This window comes from Sinocyclocheilus rhinocerous, unplaced genomic scaffold, assembly GCF_001515625.1.
Source record: "Sinocyclocheilus rhinocerous isolate Xijiao unplaced genomic scaffold, SAMN03320098_v1.1 scaffold173, whole genome shotgun sequence".
Classification (NCBI taxonomy): domain Eukaryota; kingdom Metazoa; phylum Chordata; class Actinopteri; order Cypriniformes; family Cyprinidae; genus Sinocyclocheilus; species Sinocyclocheilus rhinocerous.
The window spans coordinates 131,980-152,045 of NW_015645056.1; the positions used below are offsets into that span (position 1 = coordinate 131,980).

Below are 20,066 nucleotides of genomic sequence, written 5' to 3' on the forward strand. Positions count from 1 at the left end.
TTAGTGCTGTCAAATGATTAATCATGATTAATCGCATCCAAAATAAAAGTTTTTGTTCACATAATATATGTGTGTGTACTGTGTATATTTATTATGTATATAAGAAAATGATTTCTGTATTTAAGAAAAATGTTATGTTTATATAATATATATGTATTTATATATAATATAAATTAAATGAATATAAATATATACATGTAAATATTTTCAAAATATATGATGTATGTGTGTGTATTTATATATACATAATAAATATACACAGTACACACACATATATTATGTAAACAAACACTTTTATTTTGGATGCGATTAATCGCGATTAATCGTTTGACAGCACTAGTCTTTATATAATTGGTCCTTAAATAAAGTGTTACCGAATATCCTAGAAGGCTGACAAACTCTCATACTTTTTGATGCAAAAAAGCACCTAACACATAACTTCCCATAAAAAAGTATATTTTCTTATGTTTACACTTATATGTTTTATTATTAGTATTGCAATAGGTGAAGTTCTCTAACAGTGGTAATAACAGATTTTGAGCAAATTTGAATGATTTGCAAATTTGCTTTCCAAACAACAAGCTTGCTAAACAGTGTTTGCAGTAGAGCTTTAGAGATCCATTAATTACACTAGAGACCTACACATGAAAACACTAATTGGACATCTTATTCAAATCTGTCCTCAGTGGTGGCTGTTTTTTTTTCTTTTCTTTTTTTATTGTATTCCTTTTTATCAATAATTCAATCCATATTTGTAGCACTGTTTGATGCTAATAGTGGCAAACATTAATAATTTCATACGCTGTGGCTCTATGCTGTCAGACTGATTGAGAAATCAATACACAAATGTCCCAAATGAAGGCACGGTTGCTTTGTTAGAGTATGTGTTGTGCTGTATCCACAGGACATGCGTACCGGCGCTGTGACATCAATGGGACCTGGGAGCTGTCGTCAAATAACAACAAAACCTGGGCTAATTACAGCGAGTGCACCAAATTCCTCACCCATTATAACCAGAACCAAGAGAGGGTAAGACCTTCCACCTTACAGTTGCTGTTATCGACTGAAGTCAAATTTGCCTCCACAAGCATTTTTAATATGTAAATTAGATTTAAAGTACCATCACCCAAAACTGTATATTCTGATTGTTTTCTGATTAATTCAGAATATGCCTCATGGTGTCTGCTATAAGTGTTTTCTTGCACATTCTGACTGAACTGATTAAGTATCCGATTCACTAAGGAATTGTGTAGGCAACTTGACCTAGACAAATTACATTGAAGCAAACAAACATATAAATGGATGCAATGATTTAATTAGTAGTAACAGTTCCATATTAACATCATGTCAATGTCAAGCACAAATGAACATTCAACTCCAAAAGGTCTTTCCCTTGACATAAACACATAAAATAGTACTTAATTTCATATTATTCAATATTTACTGTCCTAATCCAGCCCTATGCAAAGAATACTGTTAACTAAACATCTAATTCCCAGTTTCCGTTAATGCAGCAAAAATGATTCATAGTCACAACATAAGTGGATGAAGTAAACTTGAGTTTTACATATACTGTACATGGATTTAAAGTGGACAAAACGTTCAGCAATTGTGTTGCAAGAGTCGCAACTGATTAATGAATTGCCCCCTTAGTGTTTAAATTTTGATTTGGTCCTTACTCAAAGCTGTCATGTCTTGAGAAGACATGCAGACTTGGAACAACATGAGAAGACTTTCTTTCATATTCCTATAGATGTCAAACCACATCGTGTGAACACAGTTCATTAGTCATCAATGTTAACACTAAAGTTTTTTGTTTGTTTAGTTTTGTTTAGATTCGTTTCTCTCATCTGTGTGCTTTTCATTTTGGTGTCGACGGGCAAAAGGCTGAGCTGTGGGCTGAACTATTTATCATTTAGATGAGGAATGCACATCAGCTAAAGCCTCAGTGAAAAACTATTCCACTTCACAAGTCTGAACTGAATTTAATCAATGGAATCAGCATAATCAATGTAGTTCACCAAAAACTTGTAATAGAAAACGTCTGGATTACTGAGACGCTGTGTAGATACTCTCTGTAGCTGCTTGGGTTTGTGTACTGTATATAGCAGAAAATCTGACATGATTTAAGCTCATAAGTGTCCTGTGATGTGTGTGTTATGGTCTCTCTTCAACACCATCAGCTAATGAATCAGTGTGATTCTCTAGGGCTTCAGACGTTGTGGCCACTGACATGTTCCTGTTGCATCATTATGCAGCATCCTATGGGTTACGTTCTAGACGTTCTATTATGGCAACGTGCTAAATGAGAAAAACACTGAATAGGCATTACATTACACAAACCTTTAAGGCTGCAATGTGGCTATAACATTGTTTTCAGAAGCTGCATCTGAAGTTGCATTAGGTATGTTTACGCAGACTGTTCAGACTCAGAGGTGGCATGAATGCATTTATACTGCTAAATGTAAATGATACTCTAAATATACAACTAAAATCACCAGTAGGTGGCGGCAGTGATTAGGTGAGCCATTCAGTCATTCATTCAACTGATTCATTCAAATGGCTCATTCATTCAGGAAAAACATCTCCCTTGCTCATATGATTTTGCTAAATTGTATCGCATTATATAAAGGTAAGACAAAAACCCAAATCTTGAATTTTAGGGGCATATTAAGGCATTCTCATAGTCGACATCACAGAGTCAAGTCGTTCTGCATCATGTTTGCCAGCAACTGCATGCAGTGTAAGATCACGTACAGGTCTGGGCCATGCTAATCTTTTTATATATATTAAAATATATTTTAAATCTATGCTAAATATATATTGAAAACAGTGAAGCTCAATAAAATATAGTTTTTAATTTATATTATATATTATTATTTTTAATAATATAGTTAGTTTCAAGCCTCATATGGCATATGAATGTATTTTCTTGGATTGAAATATATGTAGGGCAAAATATATTTTAAAAAAAATAATTATTTATATTTTTTAAATATATTATTTTTTGCATGTATTTATTTATTTATATTTTTATTCTTTATTTTTTTGGGCCATTAGTTAAAATCTATATGTGCCAAGCTGTAATATCCACTTGTGTTGGACCTTACTTAAAAATACTCTTTAATAGCAAGCTCTTCATTGTTTTGTCTGGTTTGGGTCACATCCTGCTCTGTATTTTCTGTATTTTCCTGCTCTGAATTTTGCTCTCACAATTAAGTTTAGATTAATGACTGCTTTACTCTGTGATAGCTCTGATATATCTACCACAGGATAATAAAGTCTAAAAGATTGCATATTTTATATGCATACCACTCATCTTTAGTTCCACAATTTGACATGAATAGATCAAAATGAGTAATTTTTCTGTATTATGTGAATTTCCTGATGAAGTGGATCATTAAAGTAATTTGCTAAAATTCAGTTCTGACATTTACTGTTACACATCATTGCTCATATCTCATTTGTTCATCCATCATTCAGGTCTGAGCAAGCTGTCCCTTTACAATCATTAGTTCTGGATCAATGTATTCATATTCATAACAATTCTGTCACAAAGGCTTTACAGATCCTTGGTTGCTCTCCGCACAAAAGTTATTTGTTCAAATGTTCAAATAGTCAATTATGGTTTCCAGTTTTTTATTTGCCACTTTTTTGGAAGATACTTTCCTTTGATCTGTAACACGGTTGGGTGAGTGTAGAGATCTATATTTTGAGGTCATGCCTTTTTGCTTCCCAAGTCCCAAGAGCCACTTCTGCAGTTAATGAGAAATGCATCCATGCAAATGAAACGCTTTGGAGAGCAGCGACTCAACAGCACAAACACAGCGCTGGGTTTGGCCATCGCATCTCATGCTAAATGTTAACAGCTGGCAAATCTCTTGTTCTATCAGCTCCAGATTGCTCTCCTCTAATGCACACGACTGACCCAGCTCGCTCAGTTAGTGCGGTTGCGATGTGAACTTGCTCGGCTGCCTACAGCCTGAAGTCATCGCAGTTGAAAGCGTGGCCGCTCGCCGCTCACCGCTCAGCTTTTGTCGAGTCTCTGAACTTCCAGACAAACAGTTTTTGCAAGAGTCTGTGAGCAGACACCTTAGTCACCGGGTGTCAGCTTGCCCTCCAAATAAACAGTTGCACTTCTGGCAGAAAAACCGCCAAAGGCAGAGATTGGATAGGTAATTCCTTCAGCAGCTCTGCTTTTGTTTACACGCCAAAAGATGCGAATGTTTGAGCTTTGAGTTTAAGCCCAAACAGAAATTAGACACCGCCGGCGTGCGTTTTCATGTGGTGTAAATATCAGTAAACATAAAGAAACTGGGATTGTTTCAGACAAGGTCATAATATACTGTATTGAGATGAAGAAATAATTAAAAGGTTCCAGAGTTTGAACTATAGTCCAAAGAAAAATAGAAGATAATGTGCTTTTAAAAGCATGTTAGGGCTGCTAGTGTTATCAATAATATGAAATGCATGAATTGCAGGGATCATAAATTAAATTTTTTTCATAATACTTCCTGTGGTGCACTTACAATTTTAGAAGGATTTTTTTTAACAACAAAAACAATAATTTAATCATTTAAAATCATTAAAAAAAACAACATTAACCCATTATACCCTGATTTTAGTTTAAAGGAATATGTCTTCATATCATATTTAGATGTCTTGTTGAGTAAAATGTTGCAGCTCTAAGCATAGATCATTGCAGTCATGTCTGTTGAGCAAACGAATGCAATGATCTTTCTCAATTTCTGCACTCTCATGAATGCTTTCATCATAACTAACACAGTGCAAGAATGTAAATAAGAGATCCACTGAGCAGTGCAGACAGTGTCATTGATTATATTGGGAGTTTCTTTCTGTAAATAATTGAATCATGATTTAACCCATATTTTTACGTGTATTTTAAATATATTTCAAAATGTACAAAAATAAAAATGGCCCAATTTTTTTATTATTAAATATGTAAATATATTATTGATGTAAATGTATTTTCTGTCTTTTTTTCTACCCATTTGTAAAAATCTAAATATATATTTTAAAAGCATAAAAGCACACTGTAGTAGGGTTTTTCATCCACATTTGATTTTAACCTAAATGTAGGCTACTGTAAGATTGGAAATGTATTTTCCTGCCCCTAAAATGATAAATTATACAATTAACAAAAGCAAAAAAGGCCTCTAACACTAGCTTGCTCTATTCTTTTTCTATTCTGAATATCTGTTTTCTTTTTATTTATTATATAATTTAAAAAAAACTTGCTACATGTACTGCGTTAAACTAACTGAGAATTGTCATAGCACTTGCGTATCATTGGTCTTTTGTTGATTTTGATCGCTTCCATTGTCCTCATTTGGATAAAAGCGTCTGCTAAATGACTAAATGTAAATGCTAATTGCAGCTATTTCGTTTAGTTATTTTTTTTATTCAATTGTCAGTCCTAATACATGTTCAATATATATTTTGATTATGATATGATTGTCTGTTTTATACGCCCATTCTGATATTCTTGCTTGAACATCAAGACCTACAGCTGTTTTCTGTTCTGTTCCCGGTGCTGTTATTTGTTAGCTCTTGTTCTCACTTTCTTATTTTTGTCTTTATTCTCAGGAGGTTTTTGACAGACTTTACCTGATCTACACCGTGGGCTACTCCATCTCTCTGGGATCACTTATGGTGGCGACAGTCATCCTAGGATACTTTCGGTAAGAAAAACCCACCTCCTTATTTTCACAGAAAGAATTGACGAAGCCCTTCACAATGAAGAATTTTAAAAAAGCAATTTTAAGGGCTTTTTCCTCAGTCTGGGGGCTGTGCAGAAATGATATTGCTTGGACAAAAATGGCACATCAAACAAGACGTCTATGCATAAAATATTCTGGCATTGTCTTTTTACTTGATGTTTTAGATTTTTTTATTTTTCTCTTTGATTCATAGAGTTCTTGCATAGAACTTGCCAGAAACATGCCAGCGTTCGCAGCTTTAACACTACCATTGTTCCTGCTGAACAACAGAACTATTTTGCAGAGATTTCAGTGATTTTTTTGGCTAAGTAGTACTTTTTTGTCAATTTGTAAAACAGTTAGGCATAGACGAAATCAGAATTGAGATATATAAACTCGCAGATGCATGAAAAAAGTCAGAATCACAAGATATAAACTCAAAATTGTGAGAAAAAGTCAGAATTGAGCATTTATATCTTGCAATTCTGACTGTGTTTCTTGTAAGTGCAAGTTTATATTCCATAATTATGACTTTTTCTCACAACTGTGATTTTATACCCCCAAAATTCAGACTTTTTACTTGCAATTGCAAGTTTATATCCAGCATTTCATTTTTTCCTCACAATTGTGAGTTCTTATCCTGCAATTGTCACTTTTGTCTTGCAAATTGAGAGTTCAGCGCCAAAACACTTTTTGCAGTGCTGCTTTTCCTCCACAGCATTTGCTGCTTAAATATTGCAATCTGTCAATAAATACAAAAGAAATTTGGATTGCTTAAACACCATGGAAGTGTGAAATTGGTCTTAATCAGTGTTCTTAGACTACAATCTAAATACAATATACAGGCCCCATTTTTTTTTAATCGATTTGTTTACTTGATGCGAGTTTTATGATATCCACATGTAGACCTCATGATGATATAGATGCATTTATCAAAGACTCCAGCTGCCGATGTTTACATACTGGTTTGATGGAGAAATGATTTACAATAAACTAAATTACTTTGAGTCATTTTTTTTAATGTTGAGTTGATGTGTGCTTTTATGGTCATGAGACATGAGCAGAACAAGTGTAAATCATTTGTAAAACCCATTTTAGCAATACTTAATAGGTTTATAGTAACAAAGCACTTATAAATCATTAGCAAACTATTAGTTTATGTTAGTTAATTCATAGTTTATAAACTTTTTGTCCCTACATTGTTAATACATTATTTTGCTACAGTATGTACAAATAATTAGATCATGGAAAATACTAAATGAAAATCATCTTTATCAGACATTAATTGCTAATTGCATTAATACAAAGTATATGAAGTGTTCAGATGCAAAAGCCTCTAAAAGCCATTTGAAATTTTCTTCTAAAATGAGCATTTTACTCAGGCTCAGTGCACGTTCAGTAATTTCACTTTAATGGCAATGAATAGTTTATTTGAAAAAAAAAACTGAAATAACTGAACATAAACATAGGAGCCTGAGAAAAATTTTAGAAGAACATTTCAAATGGCACTTAGGGGCTTTTGCATCTGAACTCTTCAAATATATATATATAGTTTGCAAATTAATACTTTATTTGCAGTCTACCAAATTTTACCTAAACTGTCACATTTGATCTATGCATGGCTTTGAATGGCACGTTCTGCTCGTGTTTCAGGAATAAGGCACAATGGTTCAGGAGTTAATGTTTTTGCAAGTGTGCTGAAAGTGACTATTTTACATTTAAAACTTCAATAAAACGTTGTGTTTTGACTTGACTGAAGCGATAACTGTCACATTTGATCTATGCATGGCTTTGAATGGCACGTTCTGCTCGTGTTTCAGGAATAAGGCACAATGGTTCAGGAGTTAATGTTTTTGCAAGTGTGCTGAAAGTGACTATTTTACATTTAAAACTTCAATAAAACGTTGTGTTTTGACTTGACTGAAGCGATCGGTTTTCCAAATGAACGGCATCAAATGAATGTTTCTCTAATAGTTCACCCAGCGTGTGTACTGGCCCTTTTTCAATATTAAGACATATGAGTGCATTTATTACTTTTGCATTCAATCGTTCCATTTTCATTGCTAATTAATGCAAAGAGGTTCCCTTCGTTATTTATCCAGCGGGCTTATTCAAATAAAGGGTCGGGTCGTGTGCGGAACGAGCTGCTGACAGGTACCAGATTAGCTTGACTCGGCTCCAGTGCTCCGTGTTTTTAAGAGCCAGCTCATTGCCTGGGCACCAGGAAATGCAGGTCAGGAAAATGACTTTAATAAGGGCTCGTTTGGGCTGCTGCTGATCTGCTGCCAGCGTTTCCATGCTCTGTGCTCACAGTGTCAGTAGTATGGTCTCAGGTGCATGGGTTCCAGGACATCAGCCATGCAGTACGGTGACTCTCAAACATTAGCTCCAGTGTTTGAGGCACGCTTCGAGAAGCCAGGATCTACACGGATCGGCTCTCCGGAGCTTCCCGATCAATAGTTCCCAATGGGACGGTGGTTAAACAGCAGTTAGTCTAATGACGAAGAGGCAAGCGATTCCACACAGCTGCTCTAAACCTCTCCAGAAGAGCGAGAGGAATAACAAAAATAAACCCAAAAGGTTTCATATTTCAAAATGCCTGGCTGAAAAAAAAAGAAACCGGACTGCACACCTGAAGTGTGCATTTTGCACATTTGCAGGTTTTAACCAATTTTTTTTTTTCCAAATTAACAAAAATCGGAATGGATACTGATCACAAAAGAAAATGACAATTATACGGTTCAGTTTGTGGTTACGATGACAAAAAGGTTTAAAAGTTACATTTTTAGCCTTAGTGATTTAACAATGCTCGTCAATGACAAAGTGATTAGGATGGCCAATCAAATTAAAGTAGGCGGGGTTTACTTTTCACAGAAGCAGAGCAGAATTGTCAGTTTTAAGGTTGAAAGAATTTGAGGTAAGATGGAAGTAGTAAAACATCTAATGTTTGACAACTGTTTTATGACAGAAATGTTAAACAGCTGTCAGTAATATCCAGTGATGCTGATAACTTTTTTTTTAGTTCAAATTTCAACGTTATGAATTGAAAATATGGTATCATTTACGTGATTCATGTAGTTCCTATCTGAATATGATGAGACAAGAAGCTTTTTGCATTGTCTACACACTGGGCATACAAATGAGAGATTTTATTAAACAAATTGGACGTGGTTGTGGCCTTGGTTGACTTTTTTTTTTTAGTGGCTTTAATTTTTGTCTAGCCATTTTTTTTACTATCCCTAATTTGAAACCAAGTTTTATTAATCCAATTTCTCCTATAGAACTTTCTGTAACACTTTTGATTAGGGAGCACATATTCACTATTAGCTGTATTTTCCCTCAATAAACTCCTAATTTGCTGTTTATTGGTAGTAAATAAGGTAGATTTTGTTGTAGATGTGTTTAGGTATGGACTAGATCTAATGGATCTAAATTACGGTCATGCAAAATAAGACATTAAAATGTGCTTTAAGTACTAATAAACAGCCAATATATGCTGGTGTCACGGTGTGGTGCGGGAGAGAAGCACGAATACAAAGAGGAGAACGATAAACAGTCTTTAATAATCCACATAAGGGTAATCCATATCAGGTAGACAGGGTTCATACTCACAGCTAACGTAGACAAGACCGGACAAAGAAACACTGAACTGAATACAACTTATAAGGTAGAGTAAATAAGGATAATTGACGAGTCACAGCTGAACATAATGACACAATCATTATTTGTTACCGAAATCAGTTGTAGTTGAATTAGTTGAAATCAGTTGAACATTTCTATAGTCAATATAAAATCATCCAGTTGTAGTATTTTAAAGTGTTTCTTTGGCTAAAAAAAAAAAGTTTTTCTGAGTGTGACAAAAATTATTTTTATAAATCCGTATGCAGTCATCTAGGGCTATCTTGATAGCAGATTTAATATAATGAGATGAGATAATGAGATCTTGATATGAAAAAAGGTCAAACACCATGATAAGCTTTAACAACACAAGACCTTATTCTAACATTTAGGGCAAGCAAACTAAACTGCTACTTATGCCACCTACACACTGCATTATTTTAGCCCTGATTTTCCACTCAGAGATTGAGATTGCCAACAAAATCACAAAATCAGATGCAAAACAGTGCTTGTTCACATGAGTAACAAACACTATGTTTGAATTATAATAGCCTTGATCTGAGAAAAGATTATTCACAATGATCGATAGTTTAGTATGAAAAGAACAGCATTTCAATGACTTTGGAAAGCCTTATTGGTAGTATTTCATGATTTTGCACTTACTGTTGATCTGCACGTCCTGTTGACAATATTGATTGTTTACAATATTGTCATATCTGTAGTGTTAACATGATATGAATATGTAAATATCATGGTTATCATCAATACGGTATATTTCAACAACTAGCAACCACTCAGTAAATCATACCAACAATCATAATAATATGGACAATTCATTTTGATCTTTAAAATATCACACACAATCTGTGGTGATTGTCTGGTGTTGGACCAAAGCAAACACCCACAATTATTAATGACCAGTGGAGGTTCTGAAACCATTTTTGAAATTGTTCTCTTACAGCACAAATTGATCAGTCACTAGCAACCACTCAGTAAATCATACCAACAATCATAATAATATGGATAATTCATTTTGATTCCATGCTATCTTTAAAATATCACACACAATCTGTGGTGATTGTCTGGTGTTGGACCAAAGCAAACACCCACAATTATTAATGACCAGTGGAGGTTCTGAAACCATTTTTGAAATTGTTCTCTTACAGCACAAATTGATCAGTCATTCTCATTCTCAAGGCATTTTAGTGCAGACATTTAGGTGCCTGTAGTCTTTTAGTTTAGATCAATACTGTATCATTTTGAGACAAAAGTGCCCTATGACATTAGCTCCGATGGCTAATGTGATCTCATTAATAAACATACAGTATGCATTTGGCTCTAGCACATGTATGGTTTTGTACGTTAGCATAAGCATTGAAACATACTGGATGGATATGTTGGCAGCATCTAAAACGCAAACATTTTTACACATGAACAACTGTAGGAATGTACAAATGTTTATGAATCTTTTCAGGTTTATTGCATACTGAATTGAGTTGGGAATATCCGTACAATAGTATATTATAACTAAAACATTTGTCACTGTGCATATTTACATTATATGTGAACTGTGCATTATATTATAACTTTTTATATTATTATTATGTGGTTAGCTTTAGGTAGAGGTGGCTGAAGGGCAAACTATCTATATAATATACCTGCACAAATATATTTACAATGTAATATAAGGGATTTGGTGTAGATTTTTAAACGTTAACAGCTGTAATGTAAATATTTCTTGCAAATACTTATGAATTTTCATGAGATCAGGCTGCAACGTCATTTCTTTCAGAGGACTGCAACAAATCTGGAGGAGTTTTTACTTAATAGACTTGCTCCGGTCAAACTAGTTTGAGAGAGTGTAGACAAACCGAAGGGAATTTGGGAAACACATGCTTGCAATTTTGTTTTTATAGCTTACTTTTTGAGCCCTACATTTTCAACATTTGTGCTTTCTGAACCTTTTAAATCCAAAGAATGTGTTACAGTCAGCGGCAGACTCATCTGGCTCTAATTAAGATCAGTATTGTTCTTCTAGCCTCTGTGAAAGGGCATGGGAGAGCAACTAAACACACACACACACATACACACAGCTCCAAGTATCTGCTATTCTACGGTACTAATCTGCATTCTACTGGTACATTAATCTGCAACATTGTGGTCTGTGATTTCATGTACCTTGATACCTCACACTATTTACACCTAATTACAAAATAACCCTTGTTTGACCTAATTTCTCTTTTTTATCTTTTATGTTTCAGGCGGCTGCACTGCACCAGAAACTACATCCACATGCACCTGTTTGTATCGTTCATGCTAAGGGCCATTAGTATATTTGTGAAAGATGTGGTGTTGTACTCTGGTGCCGCTCTGCAGGAAATGGAGAGCATCACTGTGGAGGATCTCAAATCCATCACAGAAGCACCTCCTGCCAACAAAACCAAGTTTGTAAGTGCAGCACACATACAATCATATCTATCAGTGAAGTCCATAACAGAGGAATCTCACATTGTGTTGTTGCCATAGTAGTAGTAGTTTGGGAGCATCGTTATCCTCTGAAGCCATTTGTTGTTGACTTGCTACTAAGACCCTCCTGTAATTTCCACATATGTGCGTAACCAGGAAACAGGGATTTCAATTAAGCTTTATGTGAATTAAATTAACTTCCTTTTTAATTAAACATTATAATTAAGACTATTATAGTAACTATGTTAGTTACTCAATACCTAGTAACAGGAAGGATTATGGATATTCTCATTTGGCATGAATATGGGTCCCAAGCCATATAAAGAGACTAGGATATAAGCCATCCAGCAGCAACCCAGTTCCCTTTCGATTGAGGTTCACACTGCATTTTGTCAGTAGCTGATGCTACCGGGAAACACCTTTTTTCAAAAATACTGATGCCCTATTGAATCACACCAGTGTCTCACACTGGCCAATGGCATTGGAGTGAGCCAAATATTTGAATAAATATTTTAATGCCGTCTTGCACATCATTGGCTGGCTTGCTATTTGATTTTACTTATGTTAATTGTGTAACACTTTAGTTTAGGGACCAATTCTCAATATTAACCAGTTGGTTATAGCATGCATATTACTAGCATATTGCTGTTTATTAGTACTAATAAAACACATATTAATGCCTTATTCTGCATGACCATATTTTAGATCCCTTAAGCCTACCAAGTACATAAACTTAACAACTACCTTAATAACTATTAATAAGCAGCGAATGAGGAGTTTAATGAGGCACATGTCATAGTTAATAATTTGTTAATAGTGAGAACTGATCCCCAAACTAAAGTGTGACCATTAATTGTTTACAATTTGTTTTAGTACTTTTTGGTTGAAGGTCCAAATTGTAGATTCAATGCAGCTTCAAAGGGCTCTAAACGATCCCAGCCGAGGAATAAGAGTCTTATTTAGCTAATTGATCAGTCATTTTCTAAAAAAAAATAAAAATTTATATACTTGTTAACCACAAACTTCAGGCATTGCGTAATCACGCTGAAAAGGTCACATTTTTTCCTAGCAGAAGAAATCGTTTAGGTGCAGCATGATTGGACACTGTTCCCCATATGATCAGCTATCAATGCAATGAACCAAATTCAAAAGTGGTAATTCTCGTAACTTCAGTTCCCAGAGATGAGGGCATGAAACATTGCATTTAACGGCTGTTATTGTACTTTAACTATCAGTAGAGCTTCCAGTTATTCCTCAGTCAATTCTGAGGATTTTGATAGGGTGAGAGCCGCTTCCATTTGGTGCGCTTGAACGCCATTGGCCAGTCCAAGACACTGGTGTGATTCAATAAGGCTGCAGGGTTTTTGGAGAAAGGTAGTTTCCCATAGCACTAGCTACTGACGGCACGTCTCGTTTCCTCATCTCACAGGTAACCCCTCACATTATCTTTCGAAACTTGTTTTAAATCATTCTTCACTATTAACTGTGCATTTCGATTTTTGAGGTTGAGTCAAGTTACACGTAGCTTGTATCTCAAAACCAAATGAAGGTGAAATAGGAACACATGCTTTTAATCAATATGTGCTGAATCGATTTTACTTTACCCTTCAAGATTGGCTGTAAGGTGGCTGTCACTCTCTTCTTGTACTTCTTGGCGACTAATTATTACTGGATTCTGGTGGAAGGCCTGTACCTGCACAGCCTTATCTTCATGACCTTCTTCTCAGACAGGAAGTACCTTTGGGGCTTTACTCTGATTGGCTGGGGTGAGTAAACAATCTTCTTCATGTAGACTCCAATACACAACAGGCTACAGACACCAAATCATCCAAAAGATTTAATTAATGCTTTCTTCGGACATCTTCTCCAGTTAGTTTGAAATAGGCTATCAACTAGGCTATCAATTTGTGTATCAAACAGATTTTTTAATTTACTCTTGACGAACAGCAACAGTTATTTTGAGGTATTGCTAATTGTTTCCAGTGCAGCACAGATGTGCTATATCTTTTGGAGACAGCAGCAAATGTGTCTGCCTTTGTGGATATACTTTTTACTTCACGGCTCCTGCATTGTACACACTGTGTGGAAAAGTTGGACATGCACAGCGCATACAATGTGGATGCTGTGGAGCTAAGCCACTTCTGTGTTGCTAATACCAGTGTTGCAGAGCCAAGGCTCAACTACAGACTTTTTTTCTGCTGGGCCAGTACTTCAGACTTATATAAATGCTTTGCCAGCCTTTTCACCACCACCAACCCAACAATGCAATACAATACAATACAATATTTGTTTAATTTATTATTATTATTATTATTATTATTGTTGTTGTTGTTATTATTTACAATACAAGAACAAATAAACTAATATAATTATTTATTAGTTTAATTACTTGCAATAATCACTGTAAATTATACAGAATGAGGGTTCTTCTGTATGTAGCAATTTGAAAGTAAAGGTCACTAAAGGTTTTACTAAACAGGTTTCATTAAACAGGTGTTCCTGCGATGTTTGTGACCATTTGGGCCAGCGTGAGAGCCACTCTTGCTGACACCGAGTAAGTGTTTGTGTTTGAAATTGTTTACCAATATTACCATGTGTACATTTATACAGGAAAGCAATATTAATTCAGCTTGTGGAACAAATAAAATATTCTCTATGTGGTAAACAATGTACAGTATGCATGCGCAGGACTTTTGCAAAAGACTGTAGATATAAAACACAGTATCTTTGTATACTATCTATTAAATATTAATAGGATGTCTGGATTGAGCTTTCTAAAAGTGACTGATCTGGTTTATGATATACAGGTGCTGGGATTTAAGCGCAGGAAACCTGAAATGGATAGTGCAGATCCCTATTCTGACAGCAATTGTTGTAAGTTTCCATAAATAAAAATGAAATTCATAAGTAGGCATTCATTATTTTGATGAAAAATGTTTTTATATTTTAAAATCATGAGAAGTGTAAACTCTGTCAACTGTGTACAAGTTTGACAAAGTTCTGTTGAACTTTCATGTGTCTCAAGTAAATTGCAAATATTATATTTATTTGTCTACCAGTTCCTTTATTGTGAATGCAGTTATTTCATGTGTCTGTTAGTTATATGTCTCAATTATGATCTATTAAATTAGTGTATATACTTTTCTCCCAAAGGTAAATTTTTTGTTGTTCCTGAATATAATTAGAGTCTTGGCAACAAAACTTAGAGAAACAAATGCAGGAAGATGTGACACCAGACAACAGTATAGGTAAGATTTTTGTTTTTGTTTTTTCAACATCTGATATATATATATACACTACTTGGGGTGTGCAGCGAAGCATGTATTTGTATCTGTATTTGTATCTGTAACAATCACAAAATTATTCGTATCTGTATCTGTATTCGGATAAAACCGGAAGTAGGCAGAGCTTGAACCGGAACTTCGTACAGTTACTTCATAAGACCGTTATGATTTTACAGCCTATCTTTTTTTTTCGTAGTTATCTCCGAACAAATATGCCATGTTTAACTAAAATAATTATTTTTTTTATGATTATAACATTTATTTAAATATCTTCTAACAGTCAGAGCCGATACCCTTGTATAGGCAGTGTTTGGAGATGCGGTTGTGCTTCGGGGAACGCAAGTACGAGTCCCAGCTTGGGGACCTTATGTGATCCGATAAATAAATATTTACTGTAATACTGTAATATCTTCTAATTAAAATAGTAAGGGTTCCTACGCAGTTAAGAAATATGGAAATTGATTTAAGTAATTTCCAGGAAATGCATGGAAAAAGGCAACTGCAACACTATTTTATTTGAGCTTATTTCATTCGTTTACACTCATTTACTTCACACACTTGTTGTAATTTTAGAGGTTTATGTAAAACAACATGCTTTCCTTTGGCTCACCGGTTGCTGCGCAGTTTGGAAAAGTATTTCACTTAAGTAATTTGCAGGTCTGGAAAAGTATGGAAAAAAAGAGAACAGAGTAGGCGGAGAAATATTTATGTTTCGACTATTTGCCCTATTCAGTGTTCTAAAATATGAAATTAATAATTTCTAAAAATACATTTATCATAGGCTACAAGCGGAGAGATTTCATGACAAACGTTTAGGGATCATTTGAACTAGGGGTTGAACGACTTCTGATTTTTTGAAGTCGACTTTTATGTGATGAAAGTCGAGTCGAAGTCGACTAGTCGCTGATGACGTCATTAATGAACAAATAAGTCTGGAGCTGTGATAAACACCTTGTGCACAGCTATGGCATATGACACAGCGCTGCCCACATGGCTATTGCTCCTATAACAGCTTTTTTATCAGTTATTTTGTCTTTGGGTCGTTATATTTCTCACAGATTTCTGCTCATTCTAAATCAGATACAGATAAAGTAGCACAGTAAAGATTACATTAATATGAATGCATTAGTGAGAGCGATTGCGTGTGTGAATTCATTCTACCTGGCAGCGTCTCTCTACTAGTAGTGAAGCTGTGGAATTTAGTTAAGAAATATATGCTTGAACTTTTCAGTTTCTAAGCTATTTTATTGAGAAATCACAGAACAGTGTTGACAATACATTTCCGCGCTGAATGACTCTGTGCGCGTGATGTAGGTGCTACTGTCTGTAGCCTATGTGTGTGCGTTACAGTGCAGCAGCGCATTAGATTAGAACGGCGATTAACTTACCTGTGCAATAAGCTGTTTAAAACGTGCATTCTCCCGTTCAATTTCGAGCATCCAGTAATATAATCACATGTCTTGTGGAGCGCTTTCAGAGTATGCATTTATTTGTCATTTGAACTGTTTGGAAACGGAGCGTAAATGTGGAAGTCCTTCAAAGATTTCTTATCCTGTTGCGCCCTCTATAGGACCAGCGACTAGTCGAAGTCGAAGTTGACTAGTCGACTAGTCGATTAGTCGGTGCAACCCCTAATTTGAACACGACTAAATTAGCTAATTCAAGGCGCACATTTTCATTACGCAGAACTCTTAAACGAGTCTTTTTTTGAATTTCACTAAACAAATGTGCATGTGCAACGCAAATCAGCAAAAGATAAAGAAGCAAACATGTAGGCCTAGTAGAAAATGTATATGTATCTTGGTTGATTATTAGCCTACTCTTGACAGAGAGCTGGTTTGGTTTTTGAGAGACCGAGACGCGCAGAGATCGCGTTTGATTGGCGATCGCGCTGTGCTTATTCCGTTCATTCGTGTATCATATCGTAGCCTATAAGGTTTAAATCATTGCCTTTTAAATATACACAAATAGTAGAACCTGTATGATGTAGGTCCTATTATTTTAGGTGATATTACTCTTGCCAAGCTCTGATTTCTGTGAGATGCACGGAGAGGCAACAGCAATGCGGTGTTTGATTTGCGCTCTTTTCATTCATAAAGTTTACATTCATTCACTTCACACACTCATTATTGCGTGAATTTAGAGGTTTGTGTAAGATATCGCGCTGATCCCCTGGCTCACCTGTGAATCTAGCAAACACCAGAGTGTGCGAGCCTCAGCCGAATATTCGGGCAGAATTATTCGTTATCCGTTATTCGTTTTTTAAGCCATTAGCCGTGCCTTTCCGAATAAGGTATTCGGCTTCGAACACACCCCTATACACTACCATTTGAGATTTTTTTATGTTTTTGAAAGAAGAGTTTTATGTTTACTATGGCTGCTTTTATTTGATCAAAAATGCAGTAAGTAATACAGTATACAGTAGTAATATTACTATTTAAAATAGCTGATTTCTATTTAAATACATAAAAAAAATTACAAATATAATATATTTAATTTATTATATATATTTTTCATTTATTGTCTTATATTTAAAAATATATAGTAATATTAAAAAAGTGTTAAATGATCCTTAAGAAATCATTGTAATTTGCTGAAGTGGAAACCATATCTTTTTCCCCCCTCAAGATTCTCTGAAGAATAGCCTTTATTTGAAATAGAAACCTTTTGTAGAATTATAATGCCTTTACTGTTATTTTTTTTATCAGTTTAATGATCCTTACTGAATAAAAGTGTCAATTACTTAAAAAAAAAAATCCTATTGACCCCGAACATATACTTCGGTTCTTCATCTTTTTGTTTTCTTTTTCTTTATGCCACAGAAAGCTGTTAAAATCGACGCTGGTCCTCATGCCGTTGTTTGGGGTTCACTACATTGTGTTCATGGCAATGCCCTATACAGAAGTGTCTGGGGTGCCGTGGCAAATCCAGATGCATTATGAAATGCTCTTTAACTCATTTCAGGTAATATTTCAAAAAGATGTAGACATTTAAAATTGTACAAAGGCACCAAAATATTTTATTATTACTTGTATAATTATATTTTAAATTCATGCTCTATTTTCCAGGGATTCTTCGTTGCAATTATATATTGCTTCTGCAATGGAGAGGTAAGAATTAATTTGTATTTAATTGTTTATAATTAATTATTTTCACTTATGTCGGTACATTCTAGACAGGCTTCCAGGTCAGTTTGTGTTTCAGTGGTTTTAAATAGCATGCACCTGCAATACTGGAGACTACAGATTCATGACCGCAGTCCTAGGACCCTAGCTTTTTGTTAGTAATTGCACTTTATACAATTTTATAGCACTTACTATTAAATTCTCAATTTGCATTATTAATTGTCCGAAACAATTTACTGCTTTAATCGTTTCATTTAATTGATATATTCTCTTAAACCCACTGAGTGATAATTCAAAAACCATTAATATGCTTATCAGTAGTTGTTGCAGTGTTGAAATGTTGAGAAAAGGCAGATTTTTGTAAATCCAGTGGTCAAATGCTGCGGTCACATGACTAGTGACTGGTCTTTGTGTGAATGTCCACAAAACGGACAGATTTTCTGAATGCATGTAAGCGATAGGCTATTTTAGAAAGGAAAATTTAAAAGGTGAAAAAGAAGAATTAGGAAGAATCAATCAATTATAAATAATGTATCAATAAAAAAGCAACTGTAATCTGATTATGAGTAGTTTAAAATGGAATCTAATTACAAGTACTTCATTTTTAGAATCTGATTACATAATCCAGATTACATGTAATCAGTTACTTCCCAGCTGCTTGTTTCATTCACATATATTCTCATTCTTATCACACTTTAGGTCCAAGCAGAAATCAAGAAGTCATGGAGTCGGAGGACGCTCGCTCTGGACTTCAAGAGAAAAGCCCGGAGTGGCAGTAACACATATAGTTATGGACCCATGGTGTCTCACACCAGCGTCACTAACGTGAACGCACGGGGCCCTCTGGCCCTGCACCTCACCACCCGCCTGGGGCCCGTCTCCCTCAACGGCCACCGGAACCTCCCGGGATACGTGAAGAACGGCTCGGTCTCTGAGAACTCCATCCCGTCCTCGGGACAGGAGCTCCATATACAAGAGGAAGAACCTTCGAAGAACTTCCAGGTGGAAAAAACCATCCCGGTGGTGGAGGAGGAAAGAGAAACAGTCATGTGACTTCACAAACCTTAATAAAGACGATGAAAAATGTCGAAGGATTAGAGAGTCCTTTGTTTCTCAGGATTTCCTCACAATTTGGGTTGTGAGACCATCTAAGATGTACAGTTGGACCTAATGGACCAGATATGATCCGTGTCTTTTAAAGGAGCCACAATGTTTTTGCAAGACTGGAAGCTACTTCAGGAACCAGGCCATCTTCACCAGCAGTATTCGGAAGATGTGAACAGATTTTAGCTTCAAAAATTGTGGTGAACGCATTGGGCAACGGTGAGTTTGCTTCAGGATCAAGTCATATAAAATATATGGCACTGTGGACCGTCAATTGTAAATAATGGCGCTTTTCCACTGCGTGGTACGACTCGGCTCGGTATGGCTCAGTACGGCACGGTTCGGCTCCGCCCGGTTTGCGTTTCCACTGCAGTTCAGTACCGCTTTAGAGTGGGCGGGATTATTCACATGTGGTTATAGTTGCGCTGCCTCTACTACCACGACTCCTAAAAAAACTTTTTCATTCTGCGTCGCCCTATCAAGCTCTCTCTGGATCCGCTCCTCTGCTATCAACAAGAGGAACGTCTGTTCTTCCGCAACAGACAACAAAACTTTTTGGCTGTTAAAAAAAGGTGCGCTCGTTCAAAACAGTTGCGTTCGATCCTTCGCTGGCTGTGCTGATTTAAATCTAGCGGTTCTTTTGTGTTTGTGTCGCAAGTTCGGTGACGCAGGTAGTGACGATTCTTTCCGGCCAATCCATGATCAGCAGAGTTTACACGTCACGTTTTGGTAACGGTACGGTTCACTTG

The 20,066-nt window shown here is 35.6% G+C and overlaps 1 protein-coding gene across 1 annotated transcript in view; it reads left to right on the forward strand.

Moving 5' to 3' along the window:
* The window catches only part of pth1r (parathyroid hormone 1 receptor), a gene marked incomplete at its 5' end in the record, with an annotated part of 38,490 nt that extends 19,033 nt beyond the window's left edge, over positions 1 to 19,457 (forward strand). Inside the window, 10 exons of the mRNA XM_016508253.1 lie at positions 905 to 1,029; positions 5,608 to 5,702; positions 11,600 to 11,786; positions 13,417 to 13,570; positions 14,298 to 14,358; positions 14,612 to 14,678; positions 14,958 to 15,052; positions 17,911 to 18,052; positions 18,157 to 18,198; positions 18,913 to 19,457. Coding sequence (XP_016363739.1) covers positions 905 to 1,029; positions 5,608 to 5,702; positions 11,600 to 11,786; positions 13,417 to 13,570; positions 14,298 to 14,358; positions 14,612 to 14,678; positions 14,958 to 15,052; positions 17,911 to 18,052; positions 18,157 to 18,198; positions 18,913 to 19,266 — 1,322 coding nt within the window. The remainder of the gene's footprint in view (positions 1 to 904; positions 1,030 to 5,607; positions 5,703 to 11,599; positions 11,787 to 13,416; positions 13,571 to 14,297; positions 14,359 to 14,611; positions 14,679 to 14,957; positions 15,053 to 17,910; positions 18,053 to 18,156; positions 18,199 to 18,912) is intronic.
* Between the last annotated feature and the right edge of the window lie 609 nt (positions 19,458 to 20,066).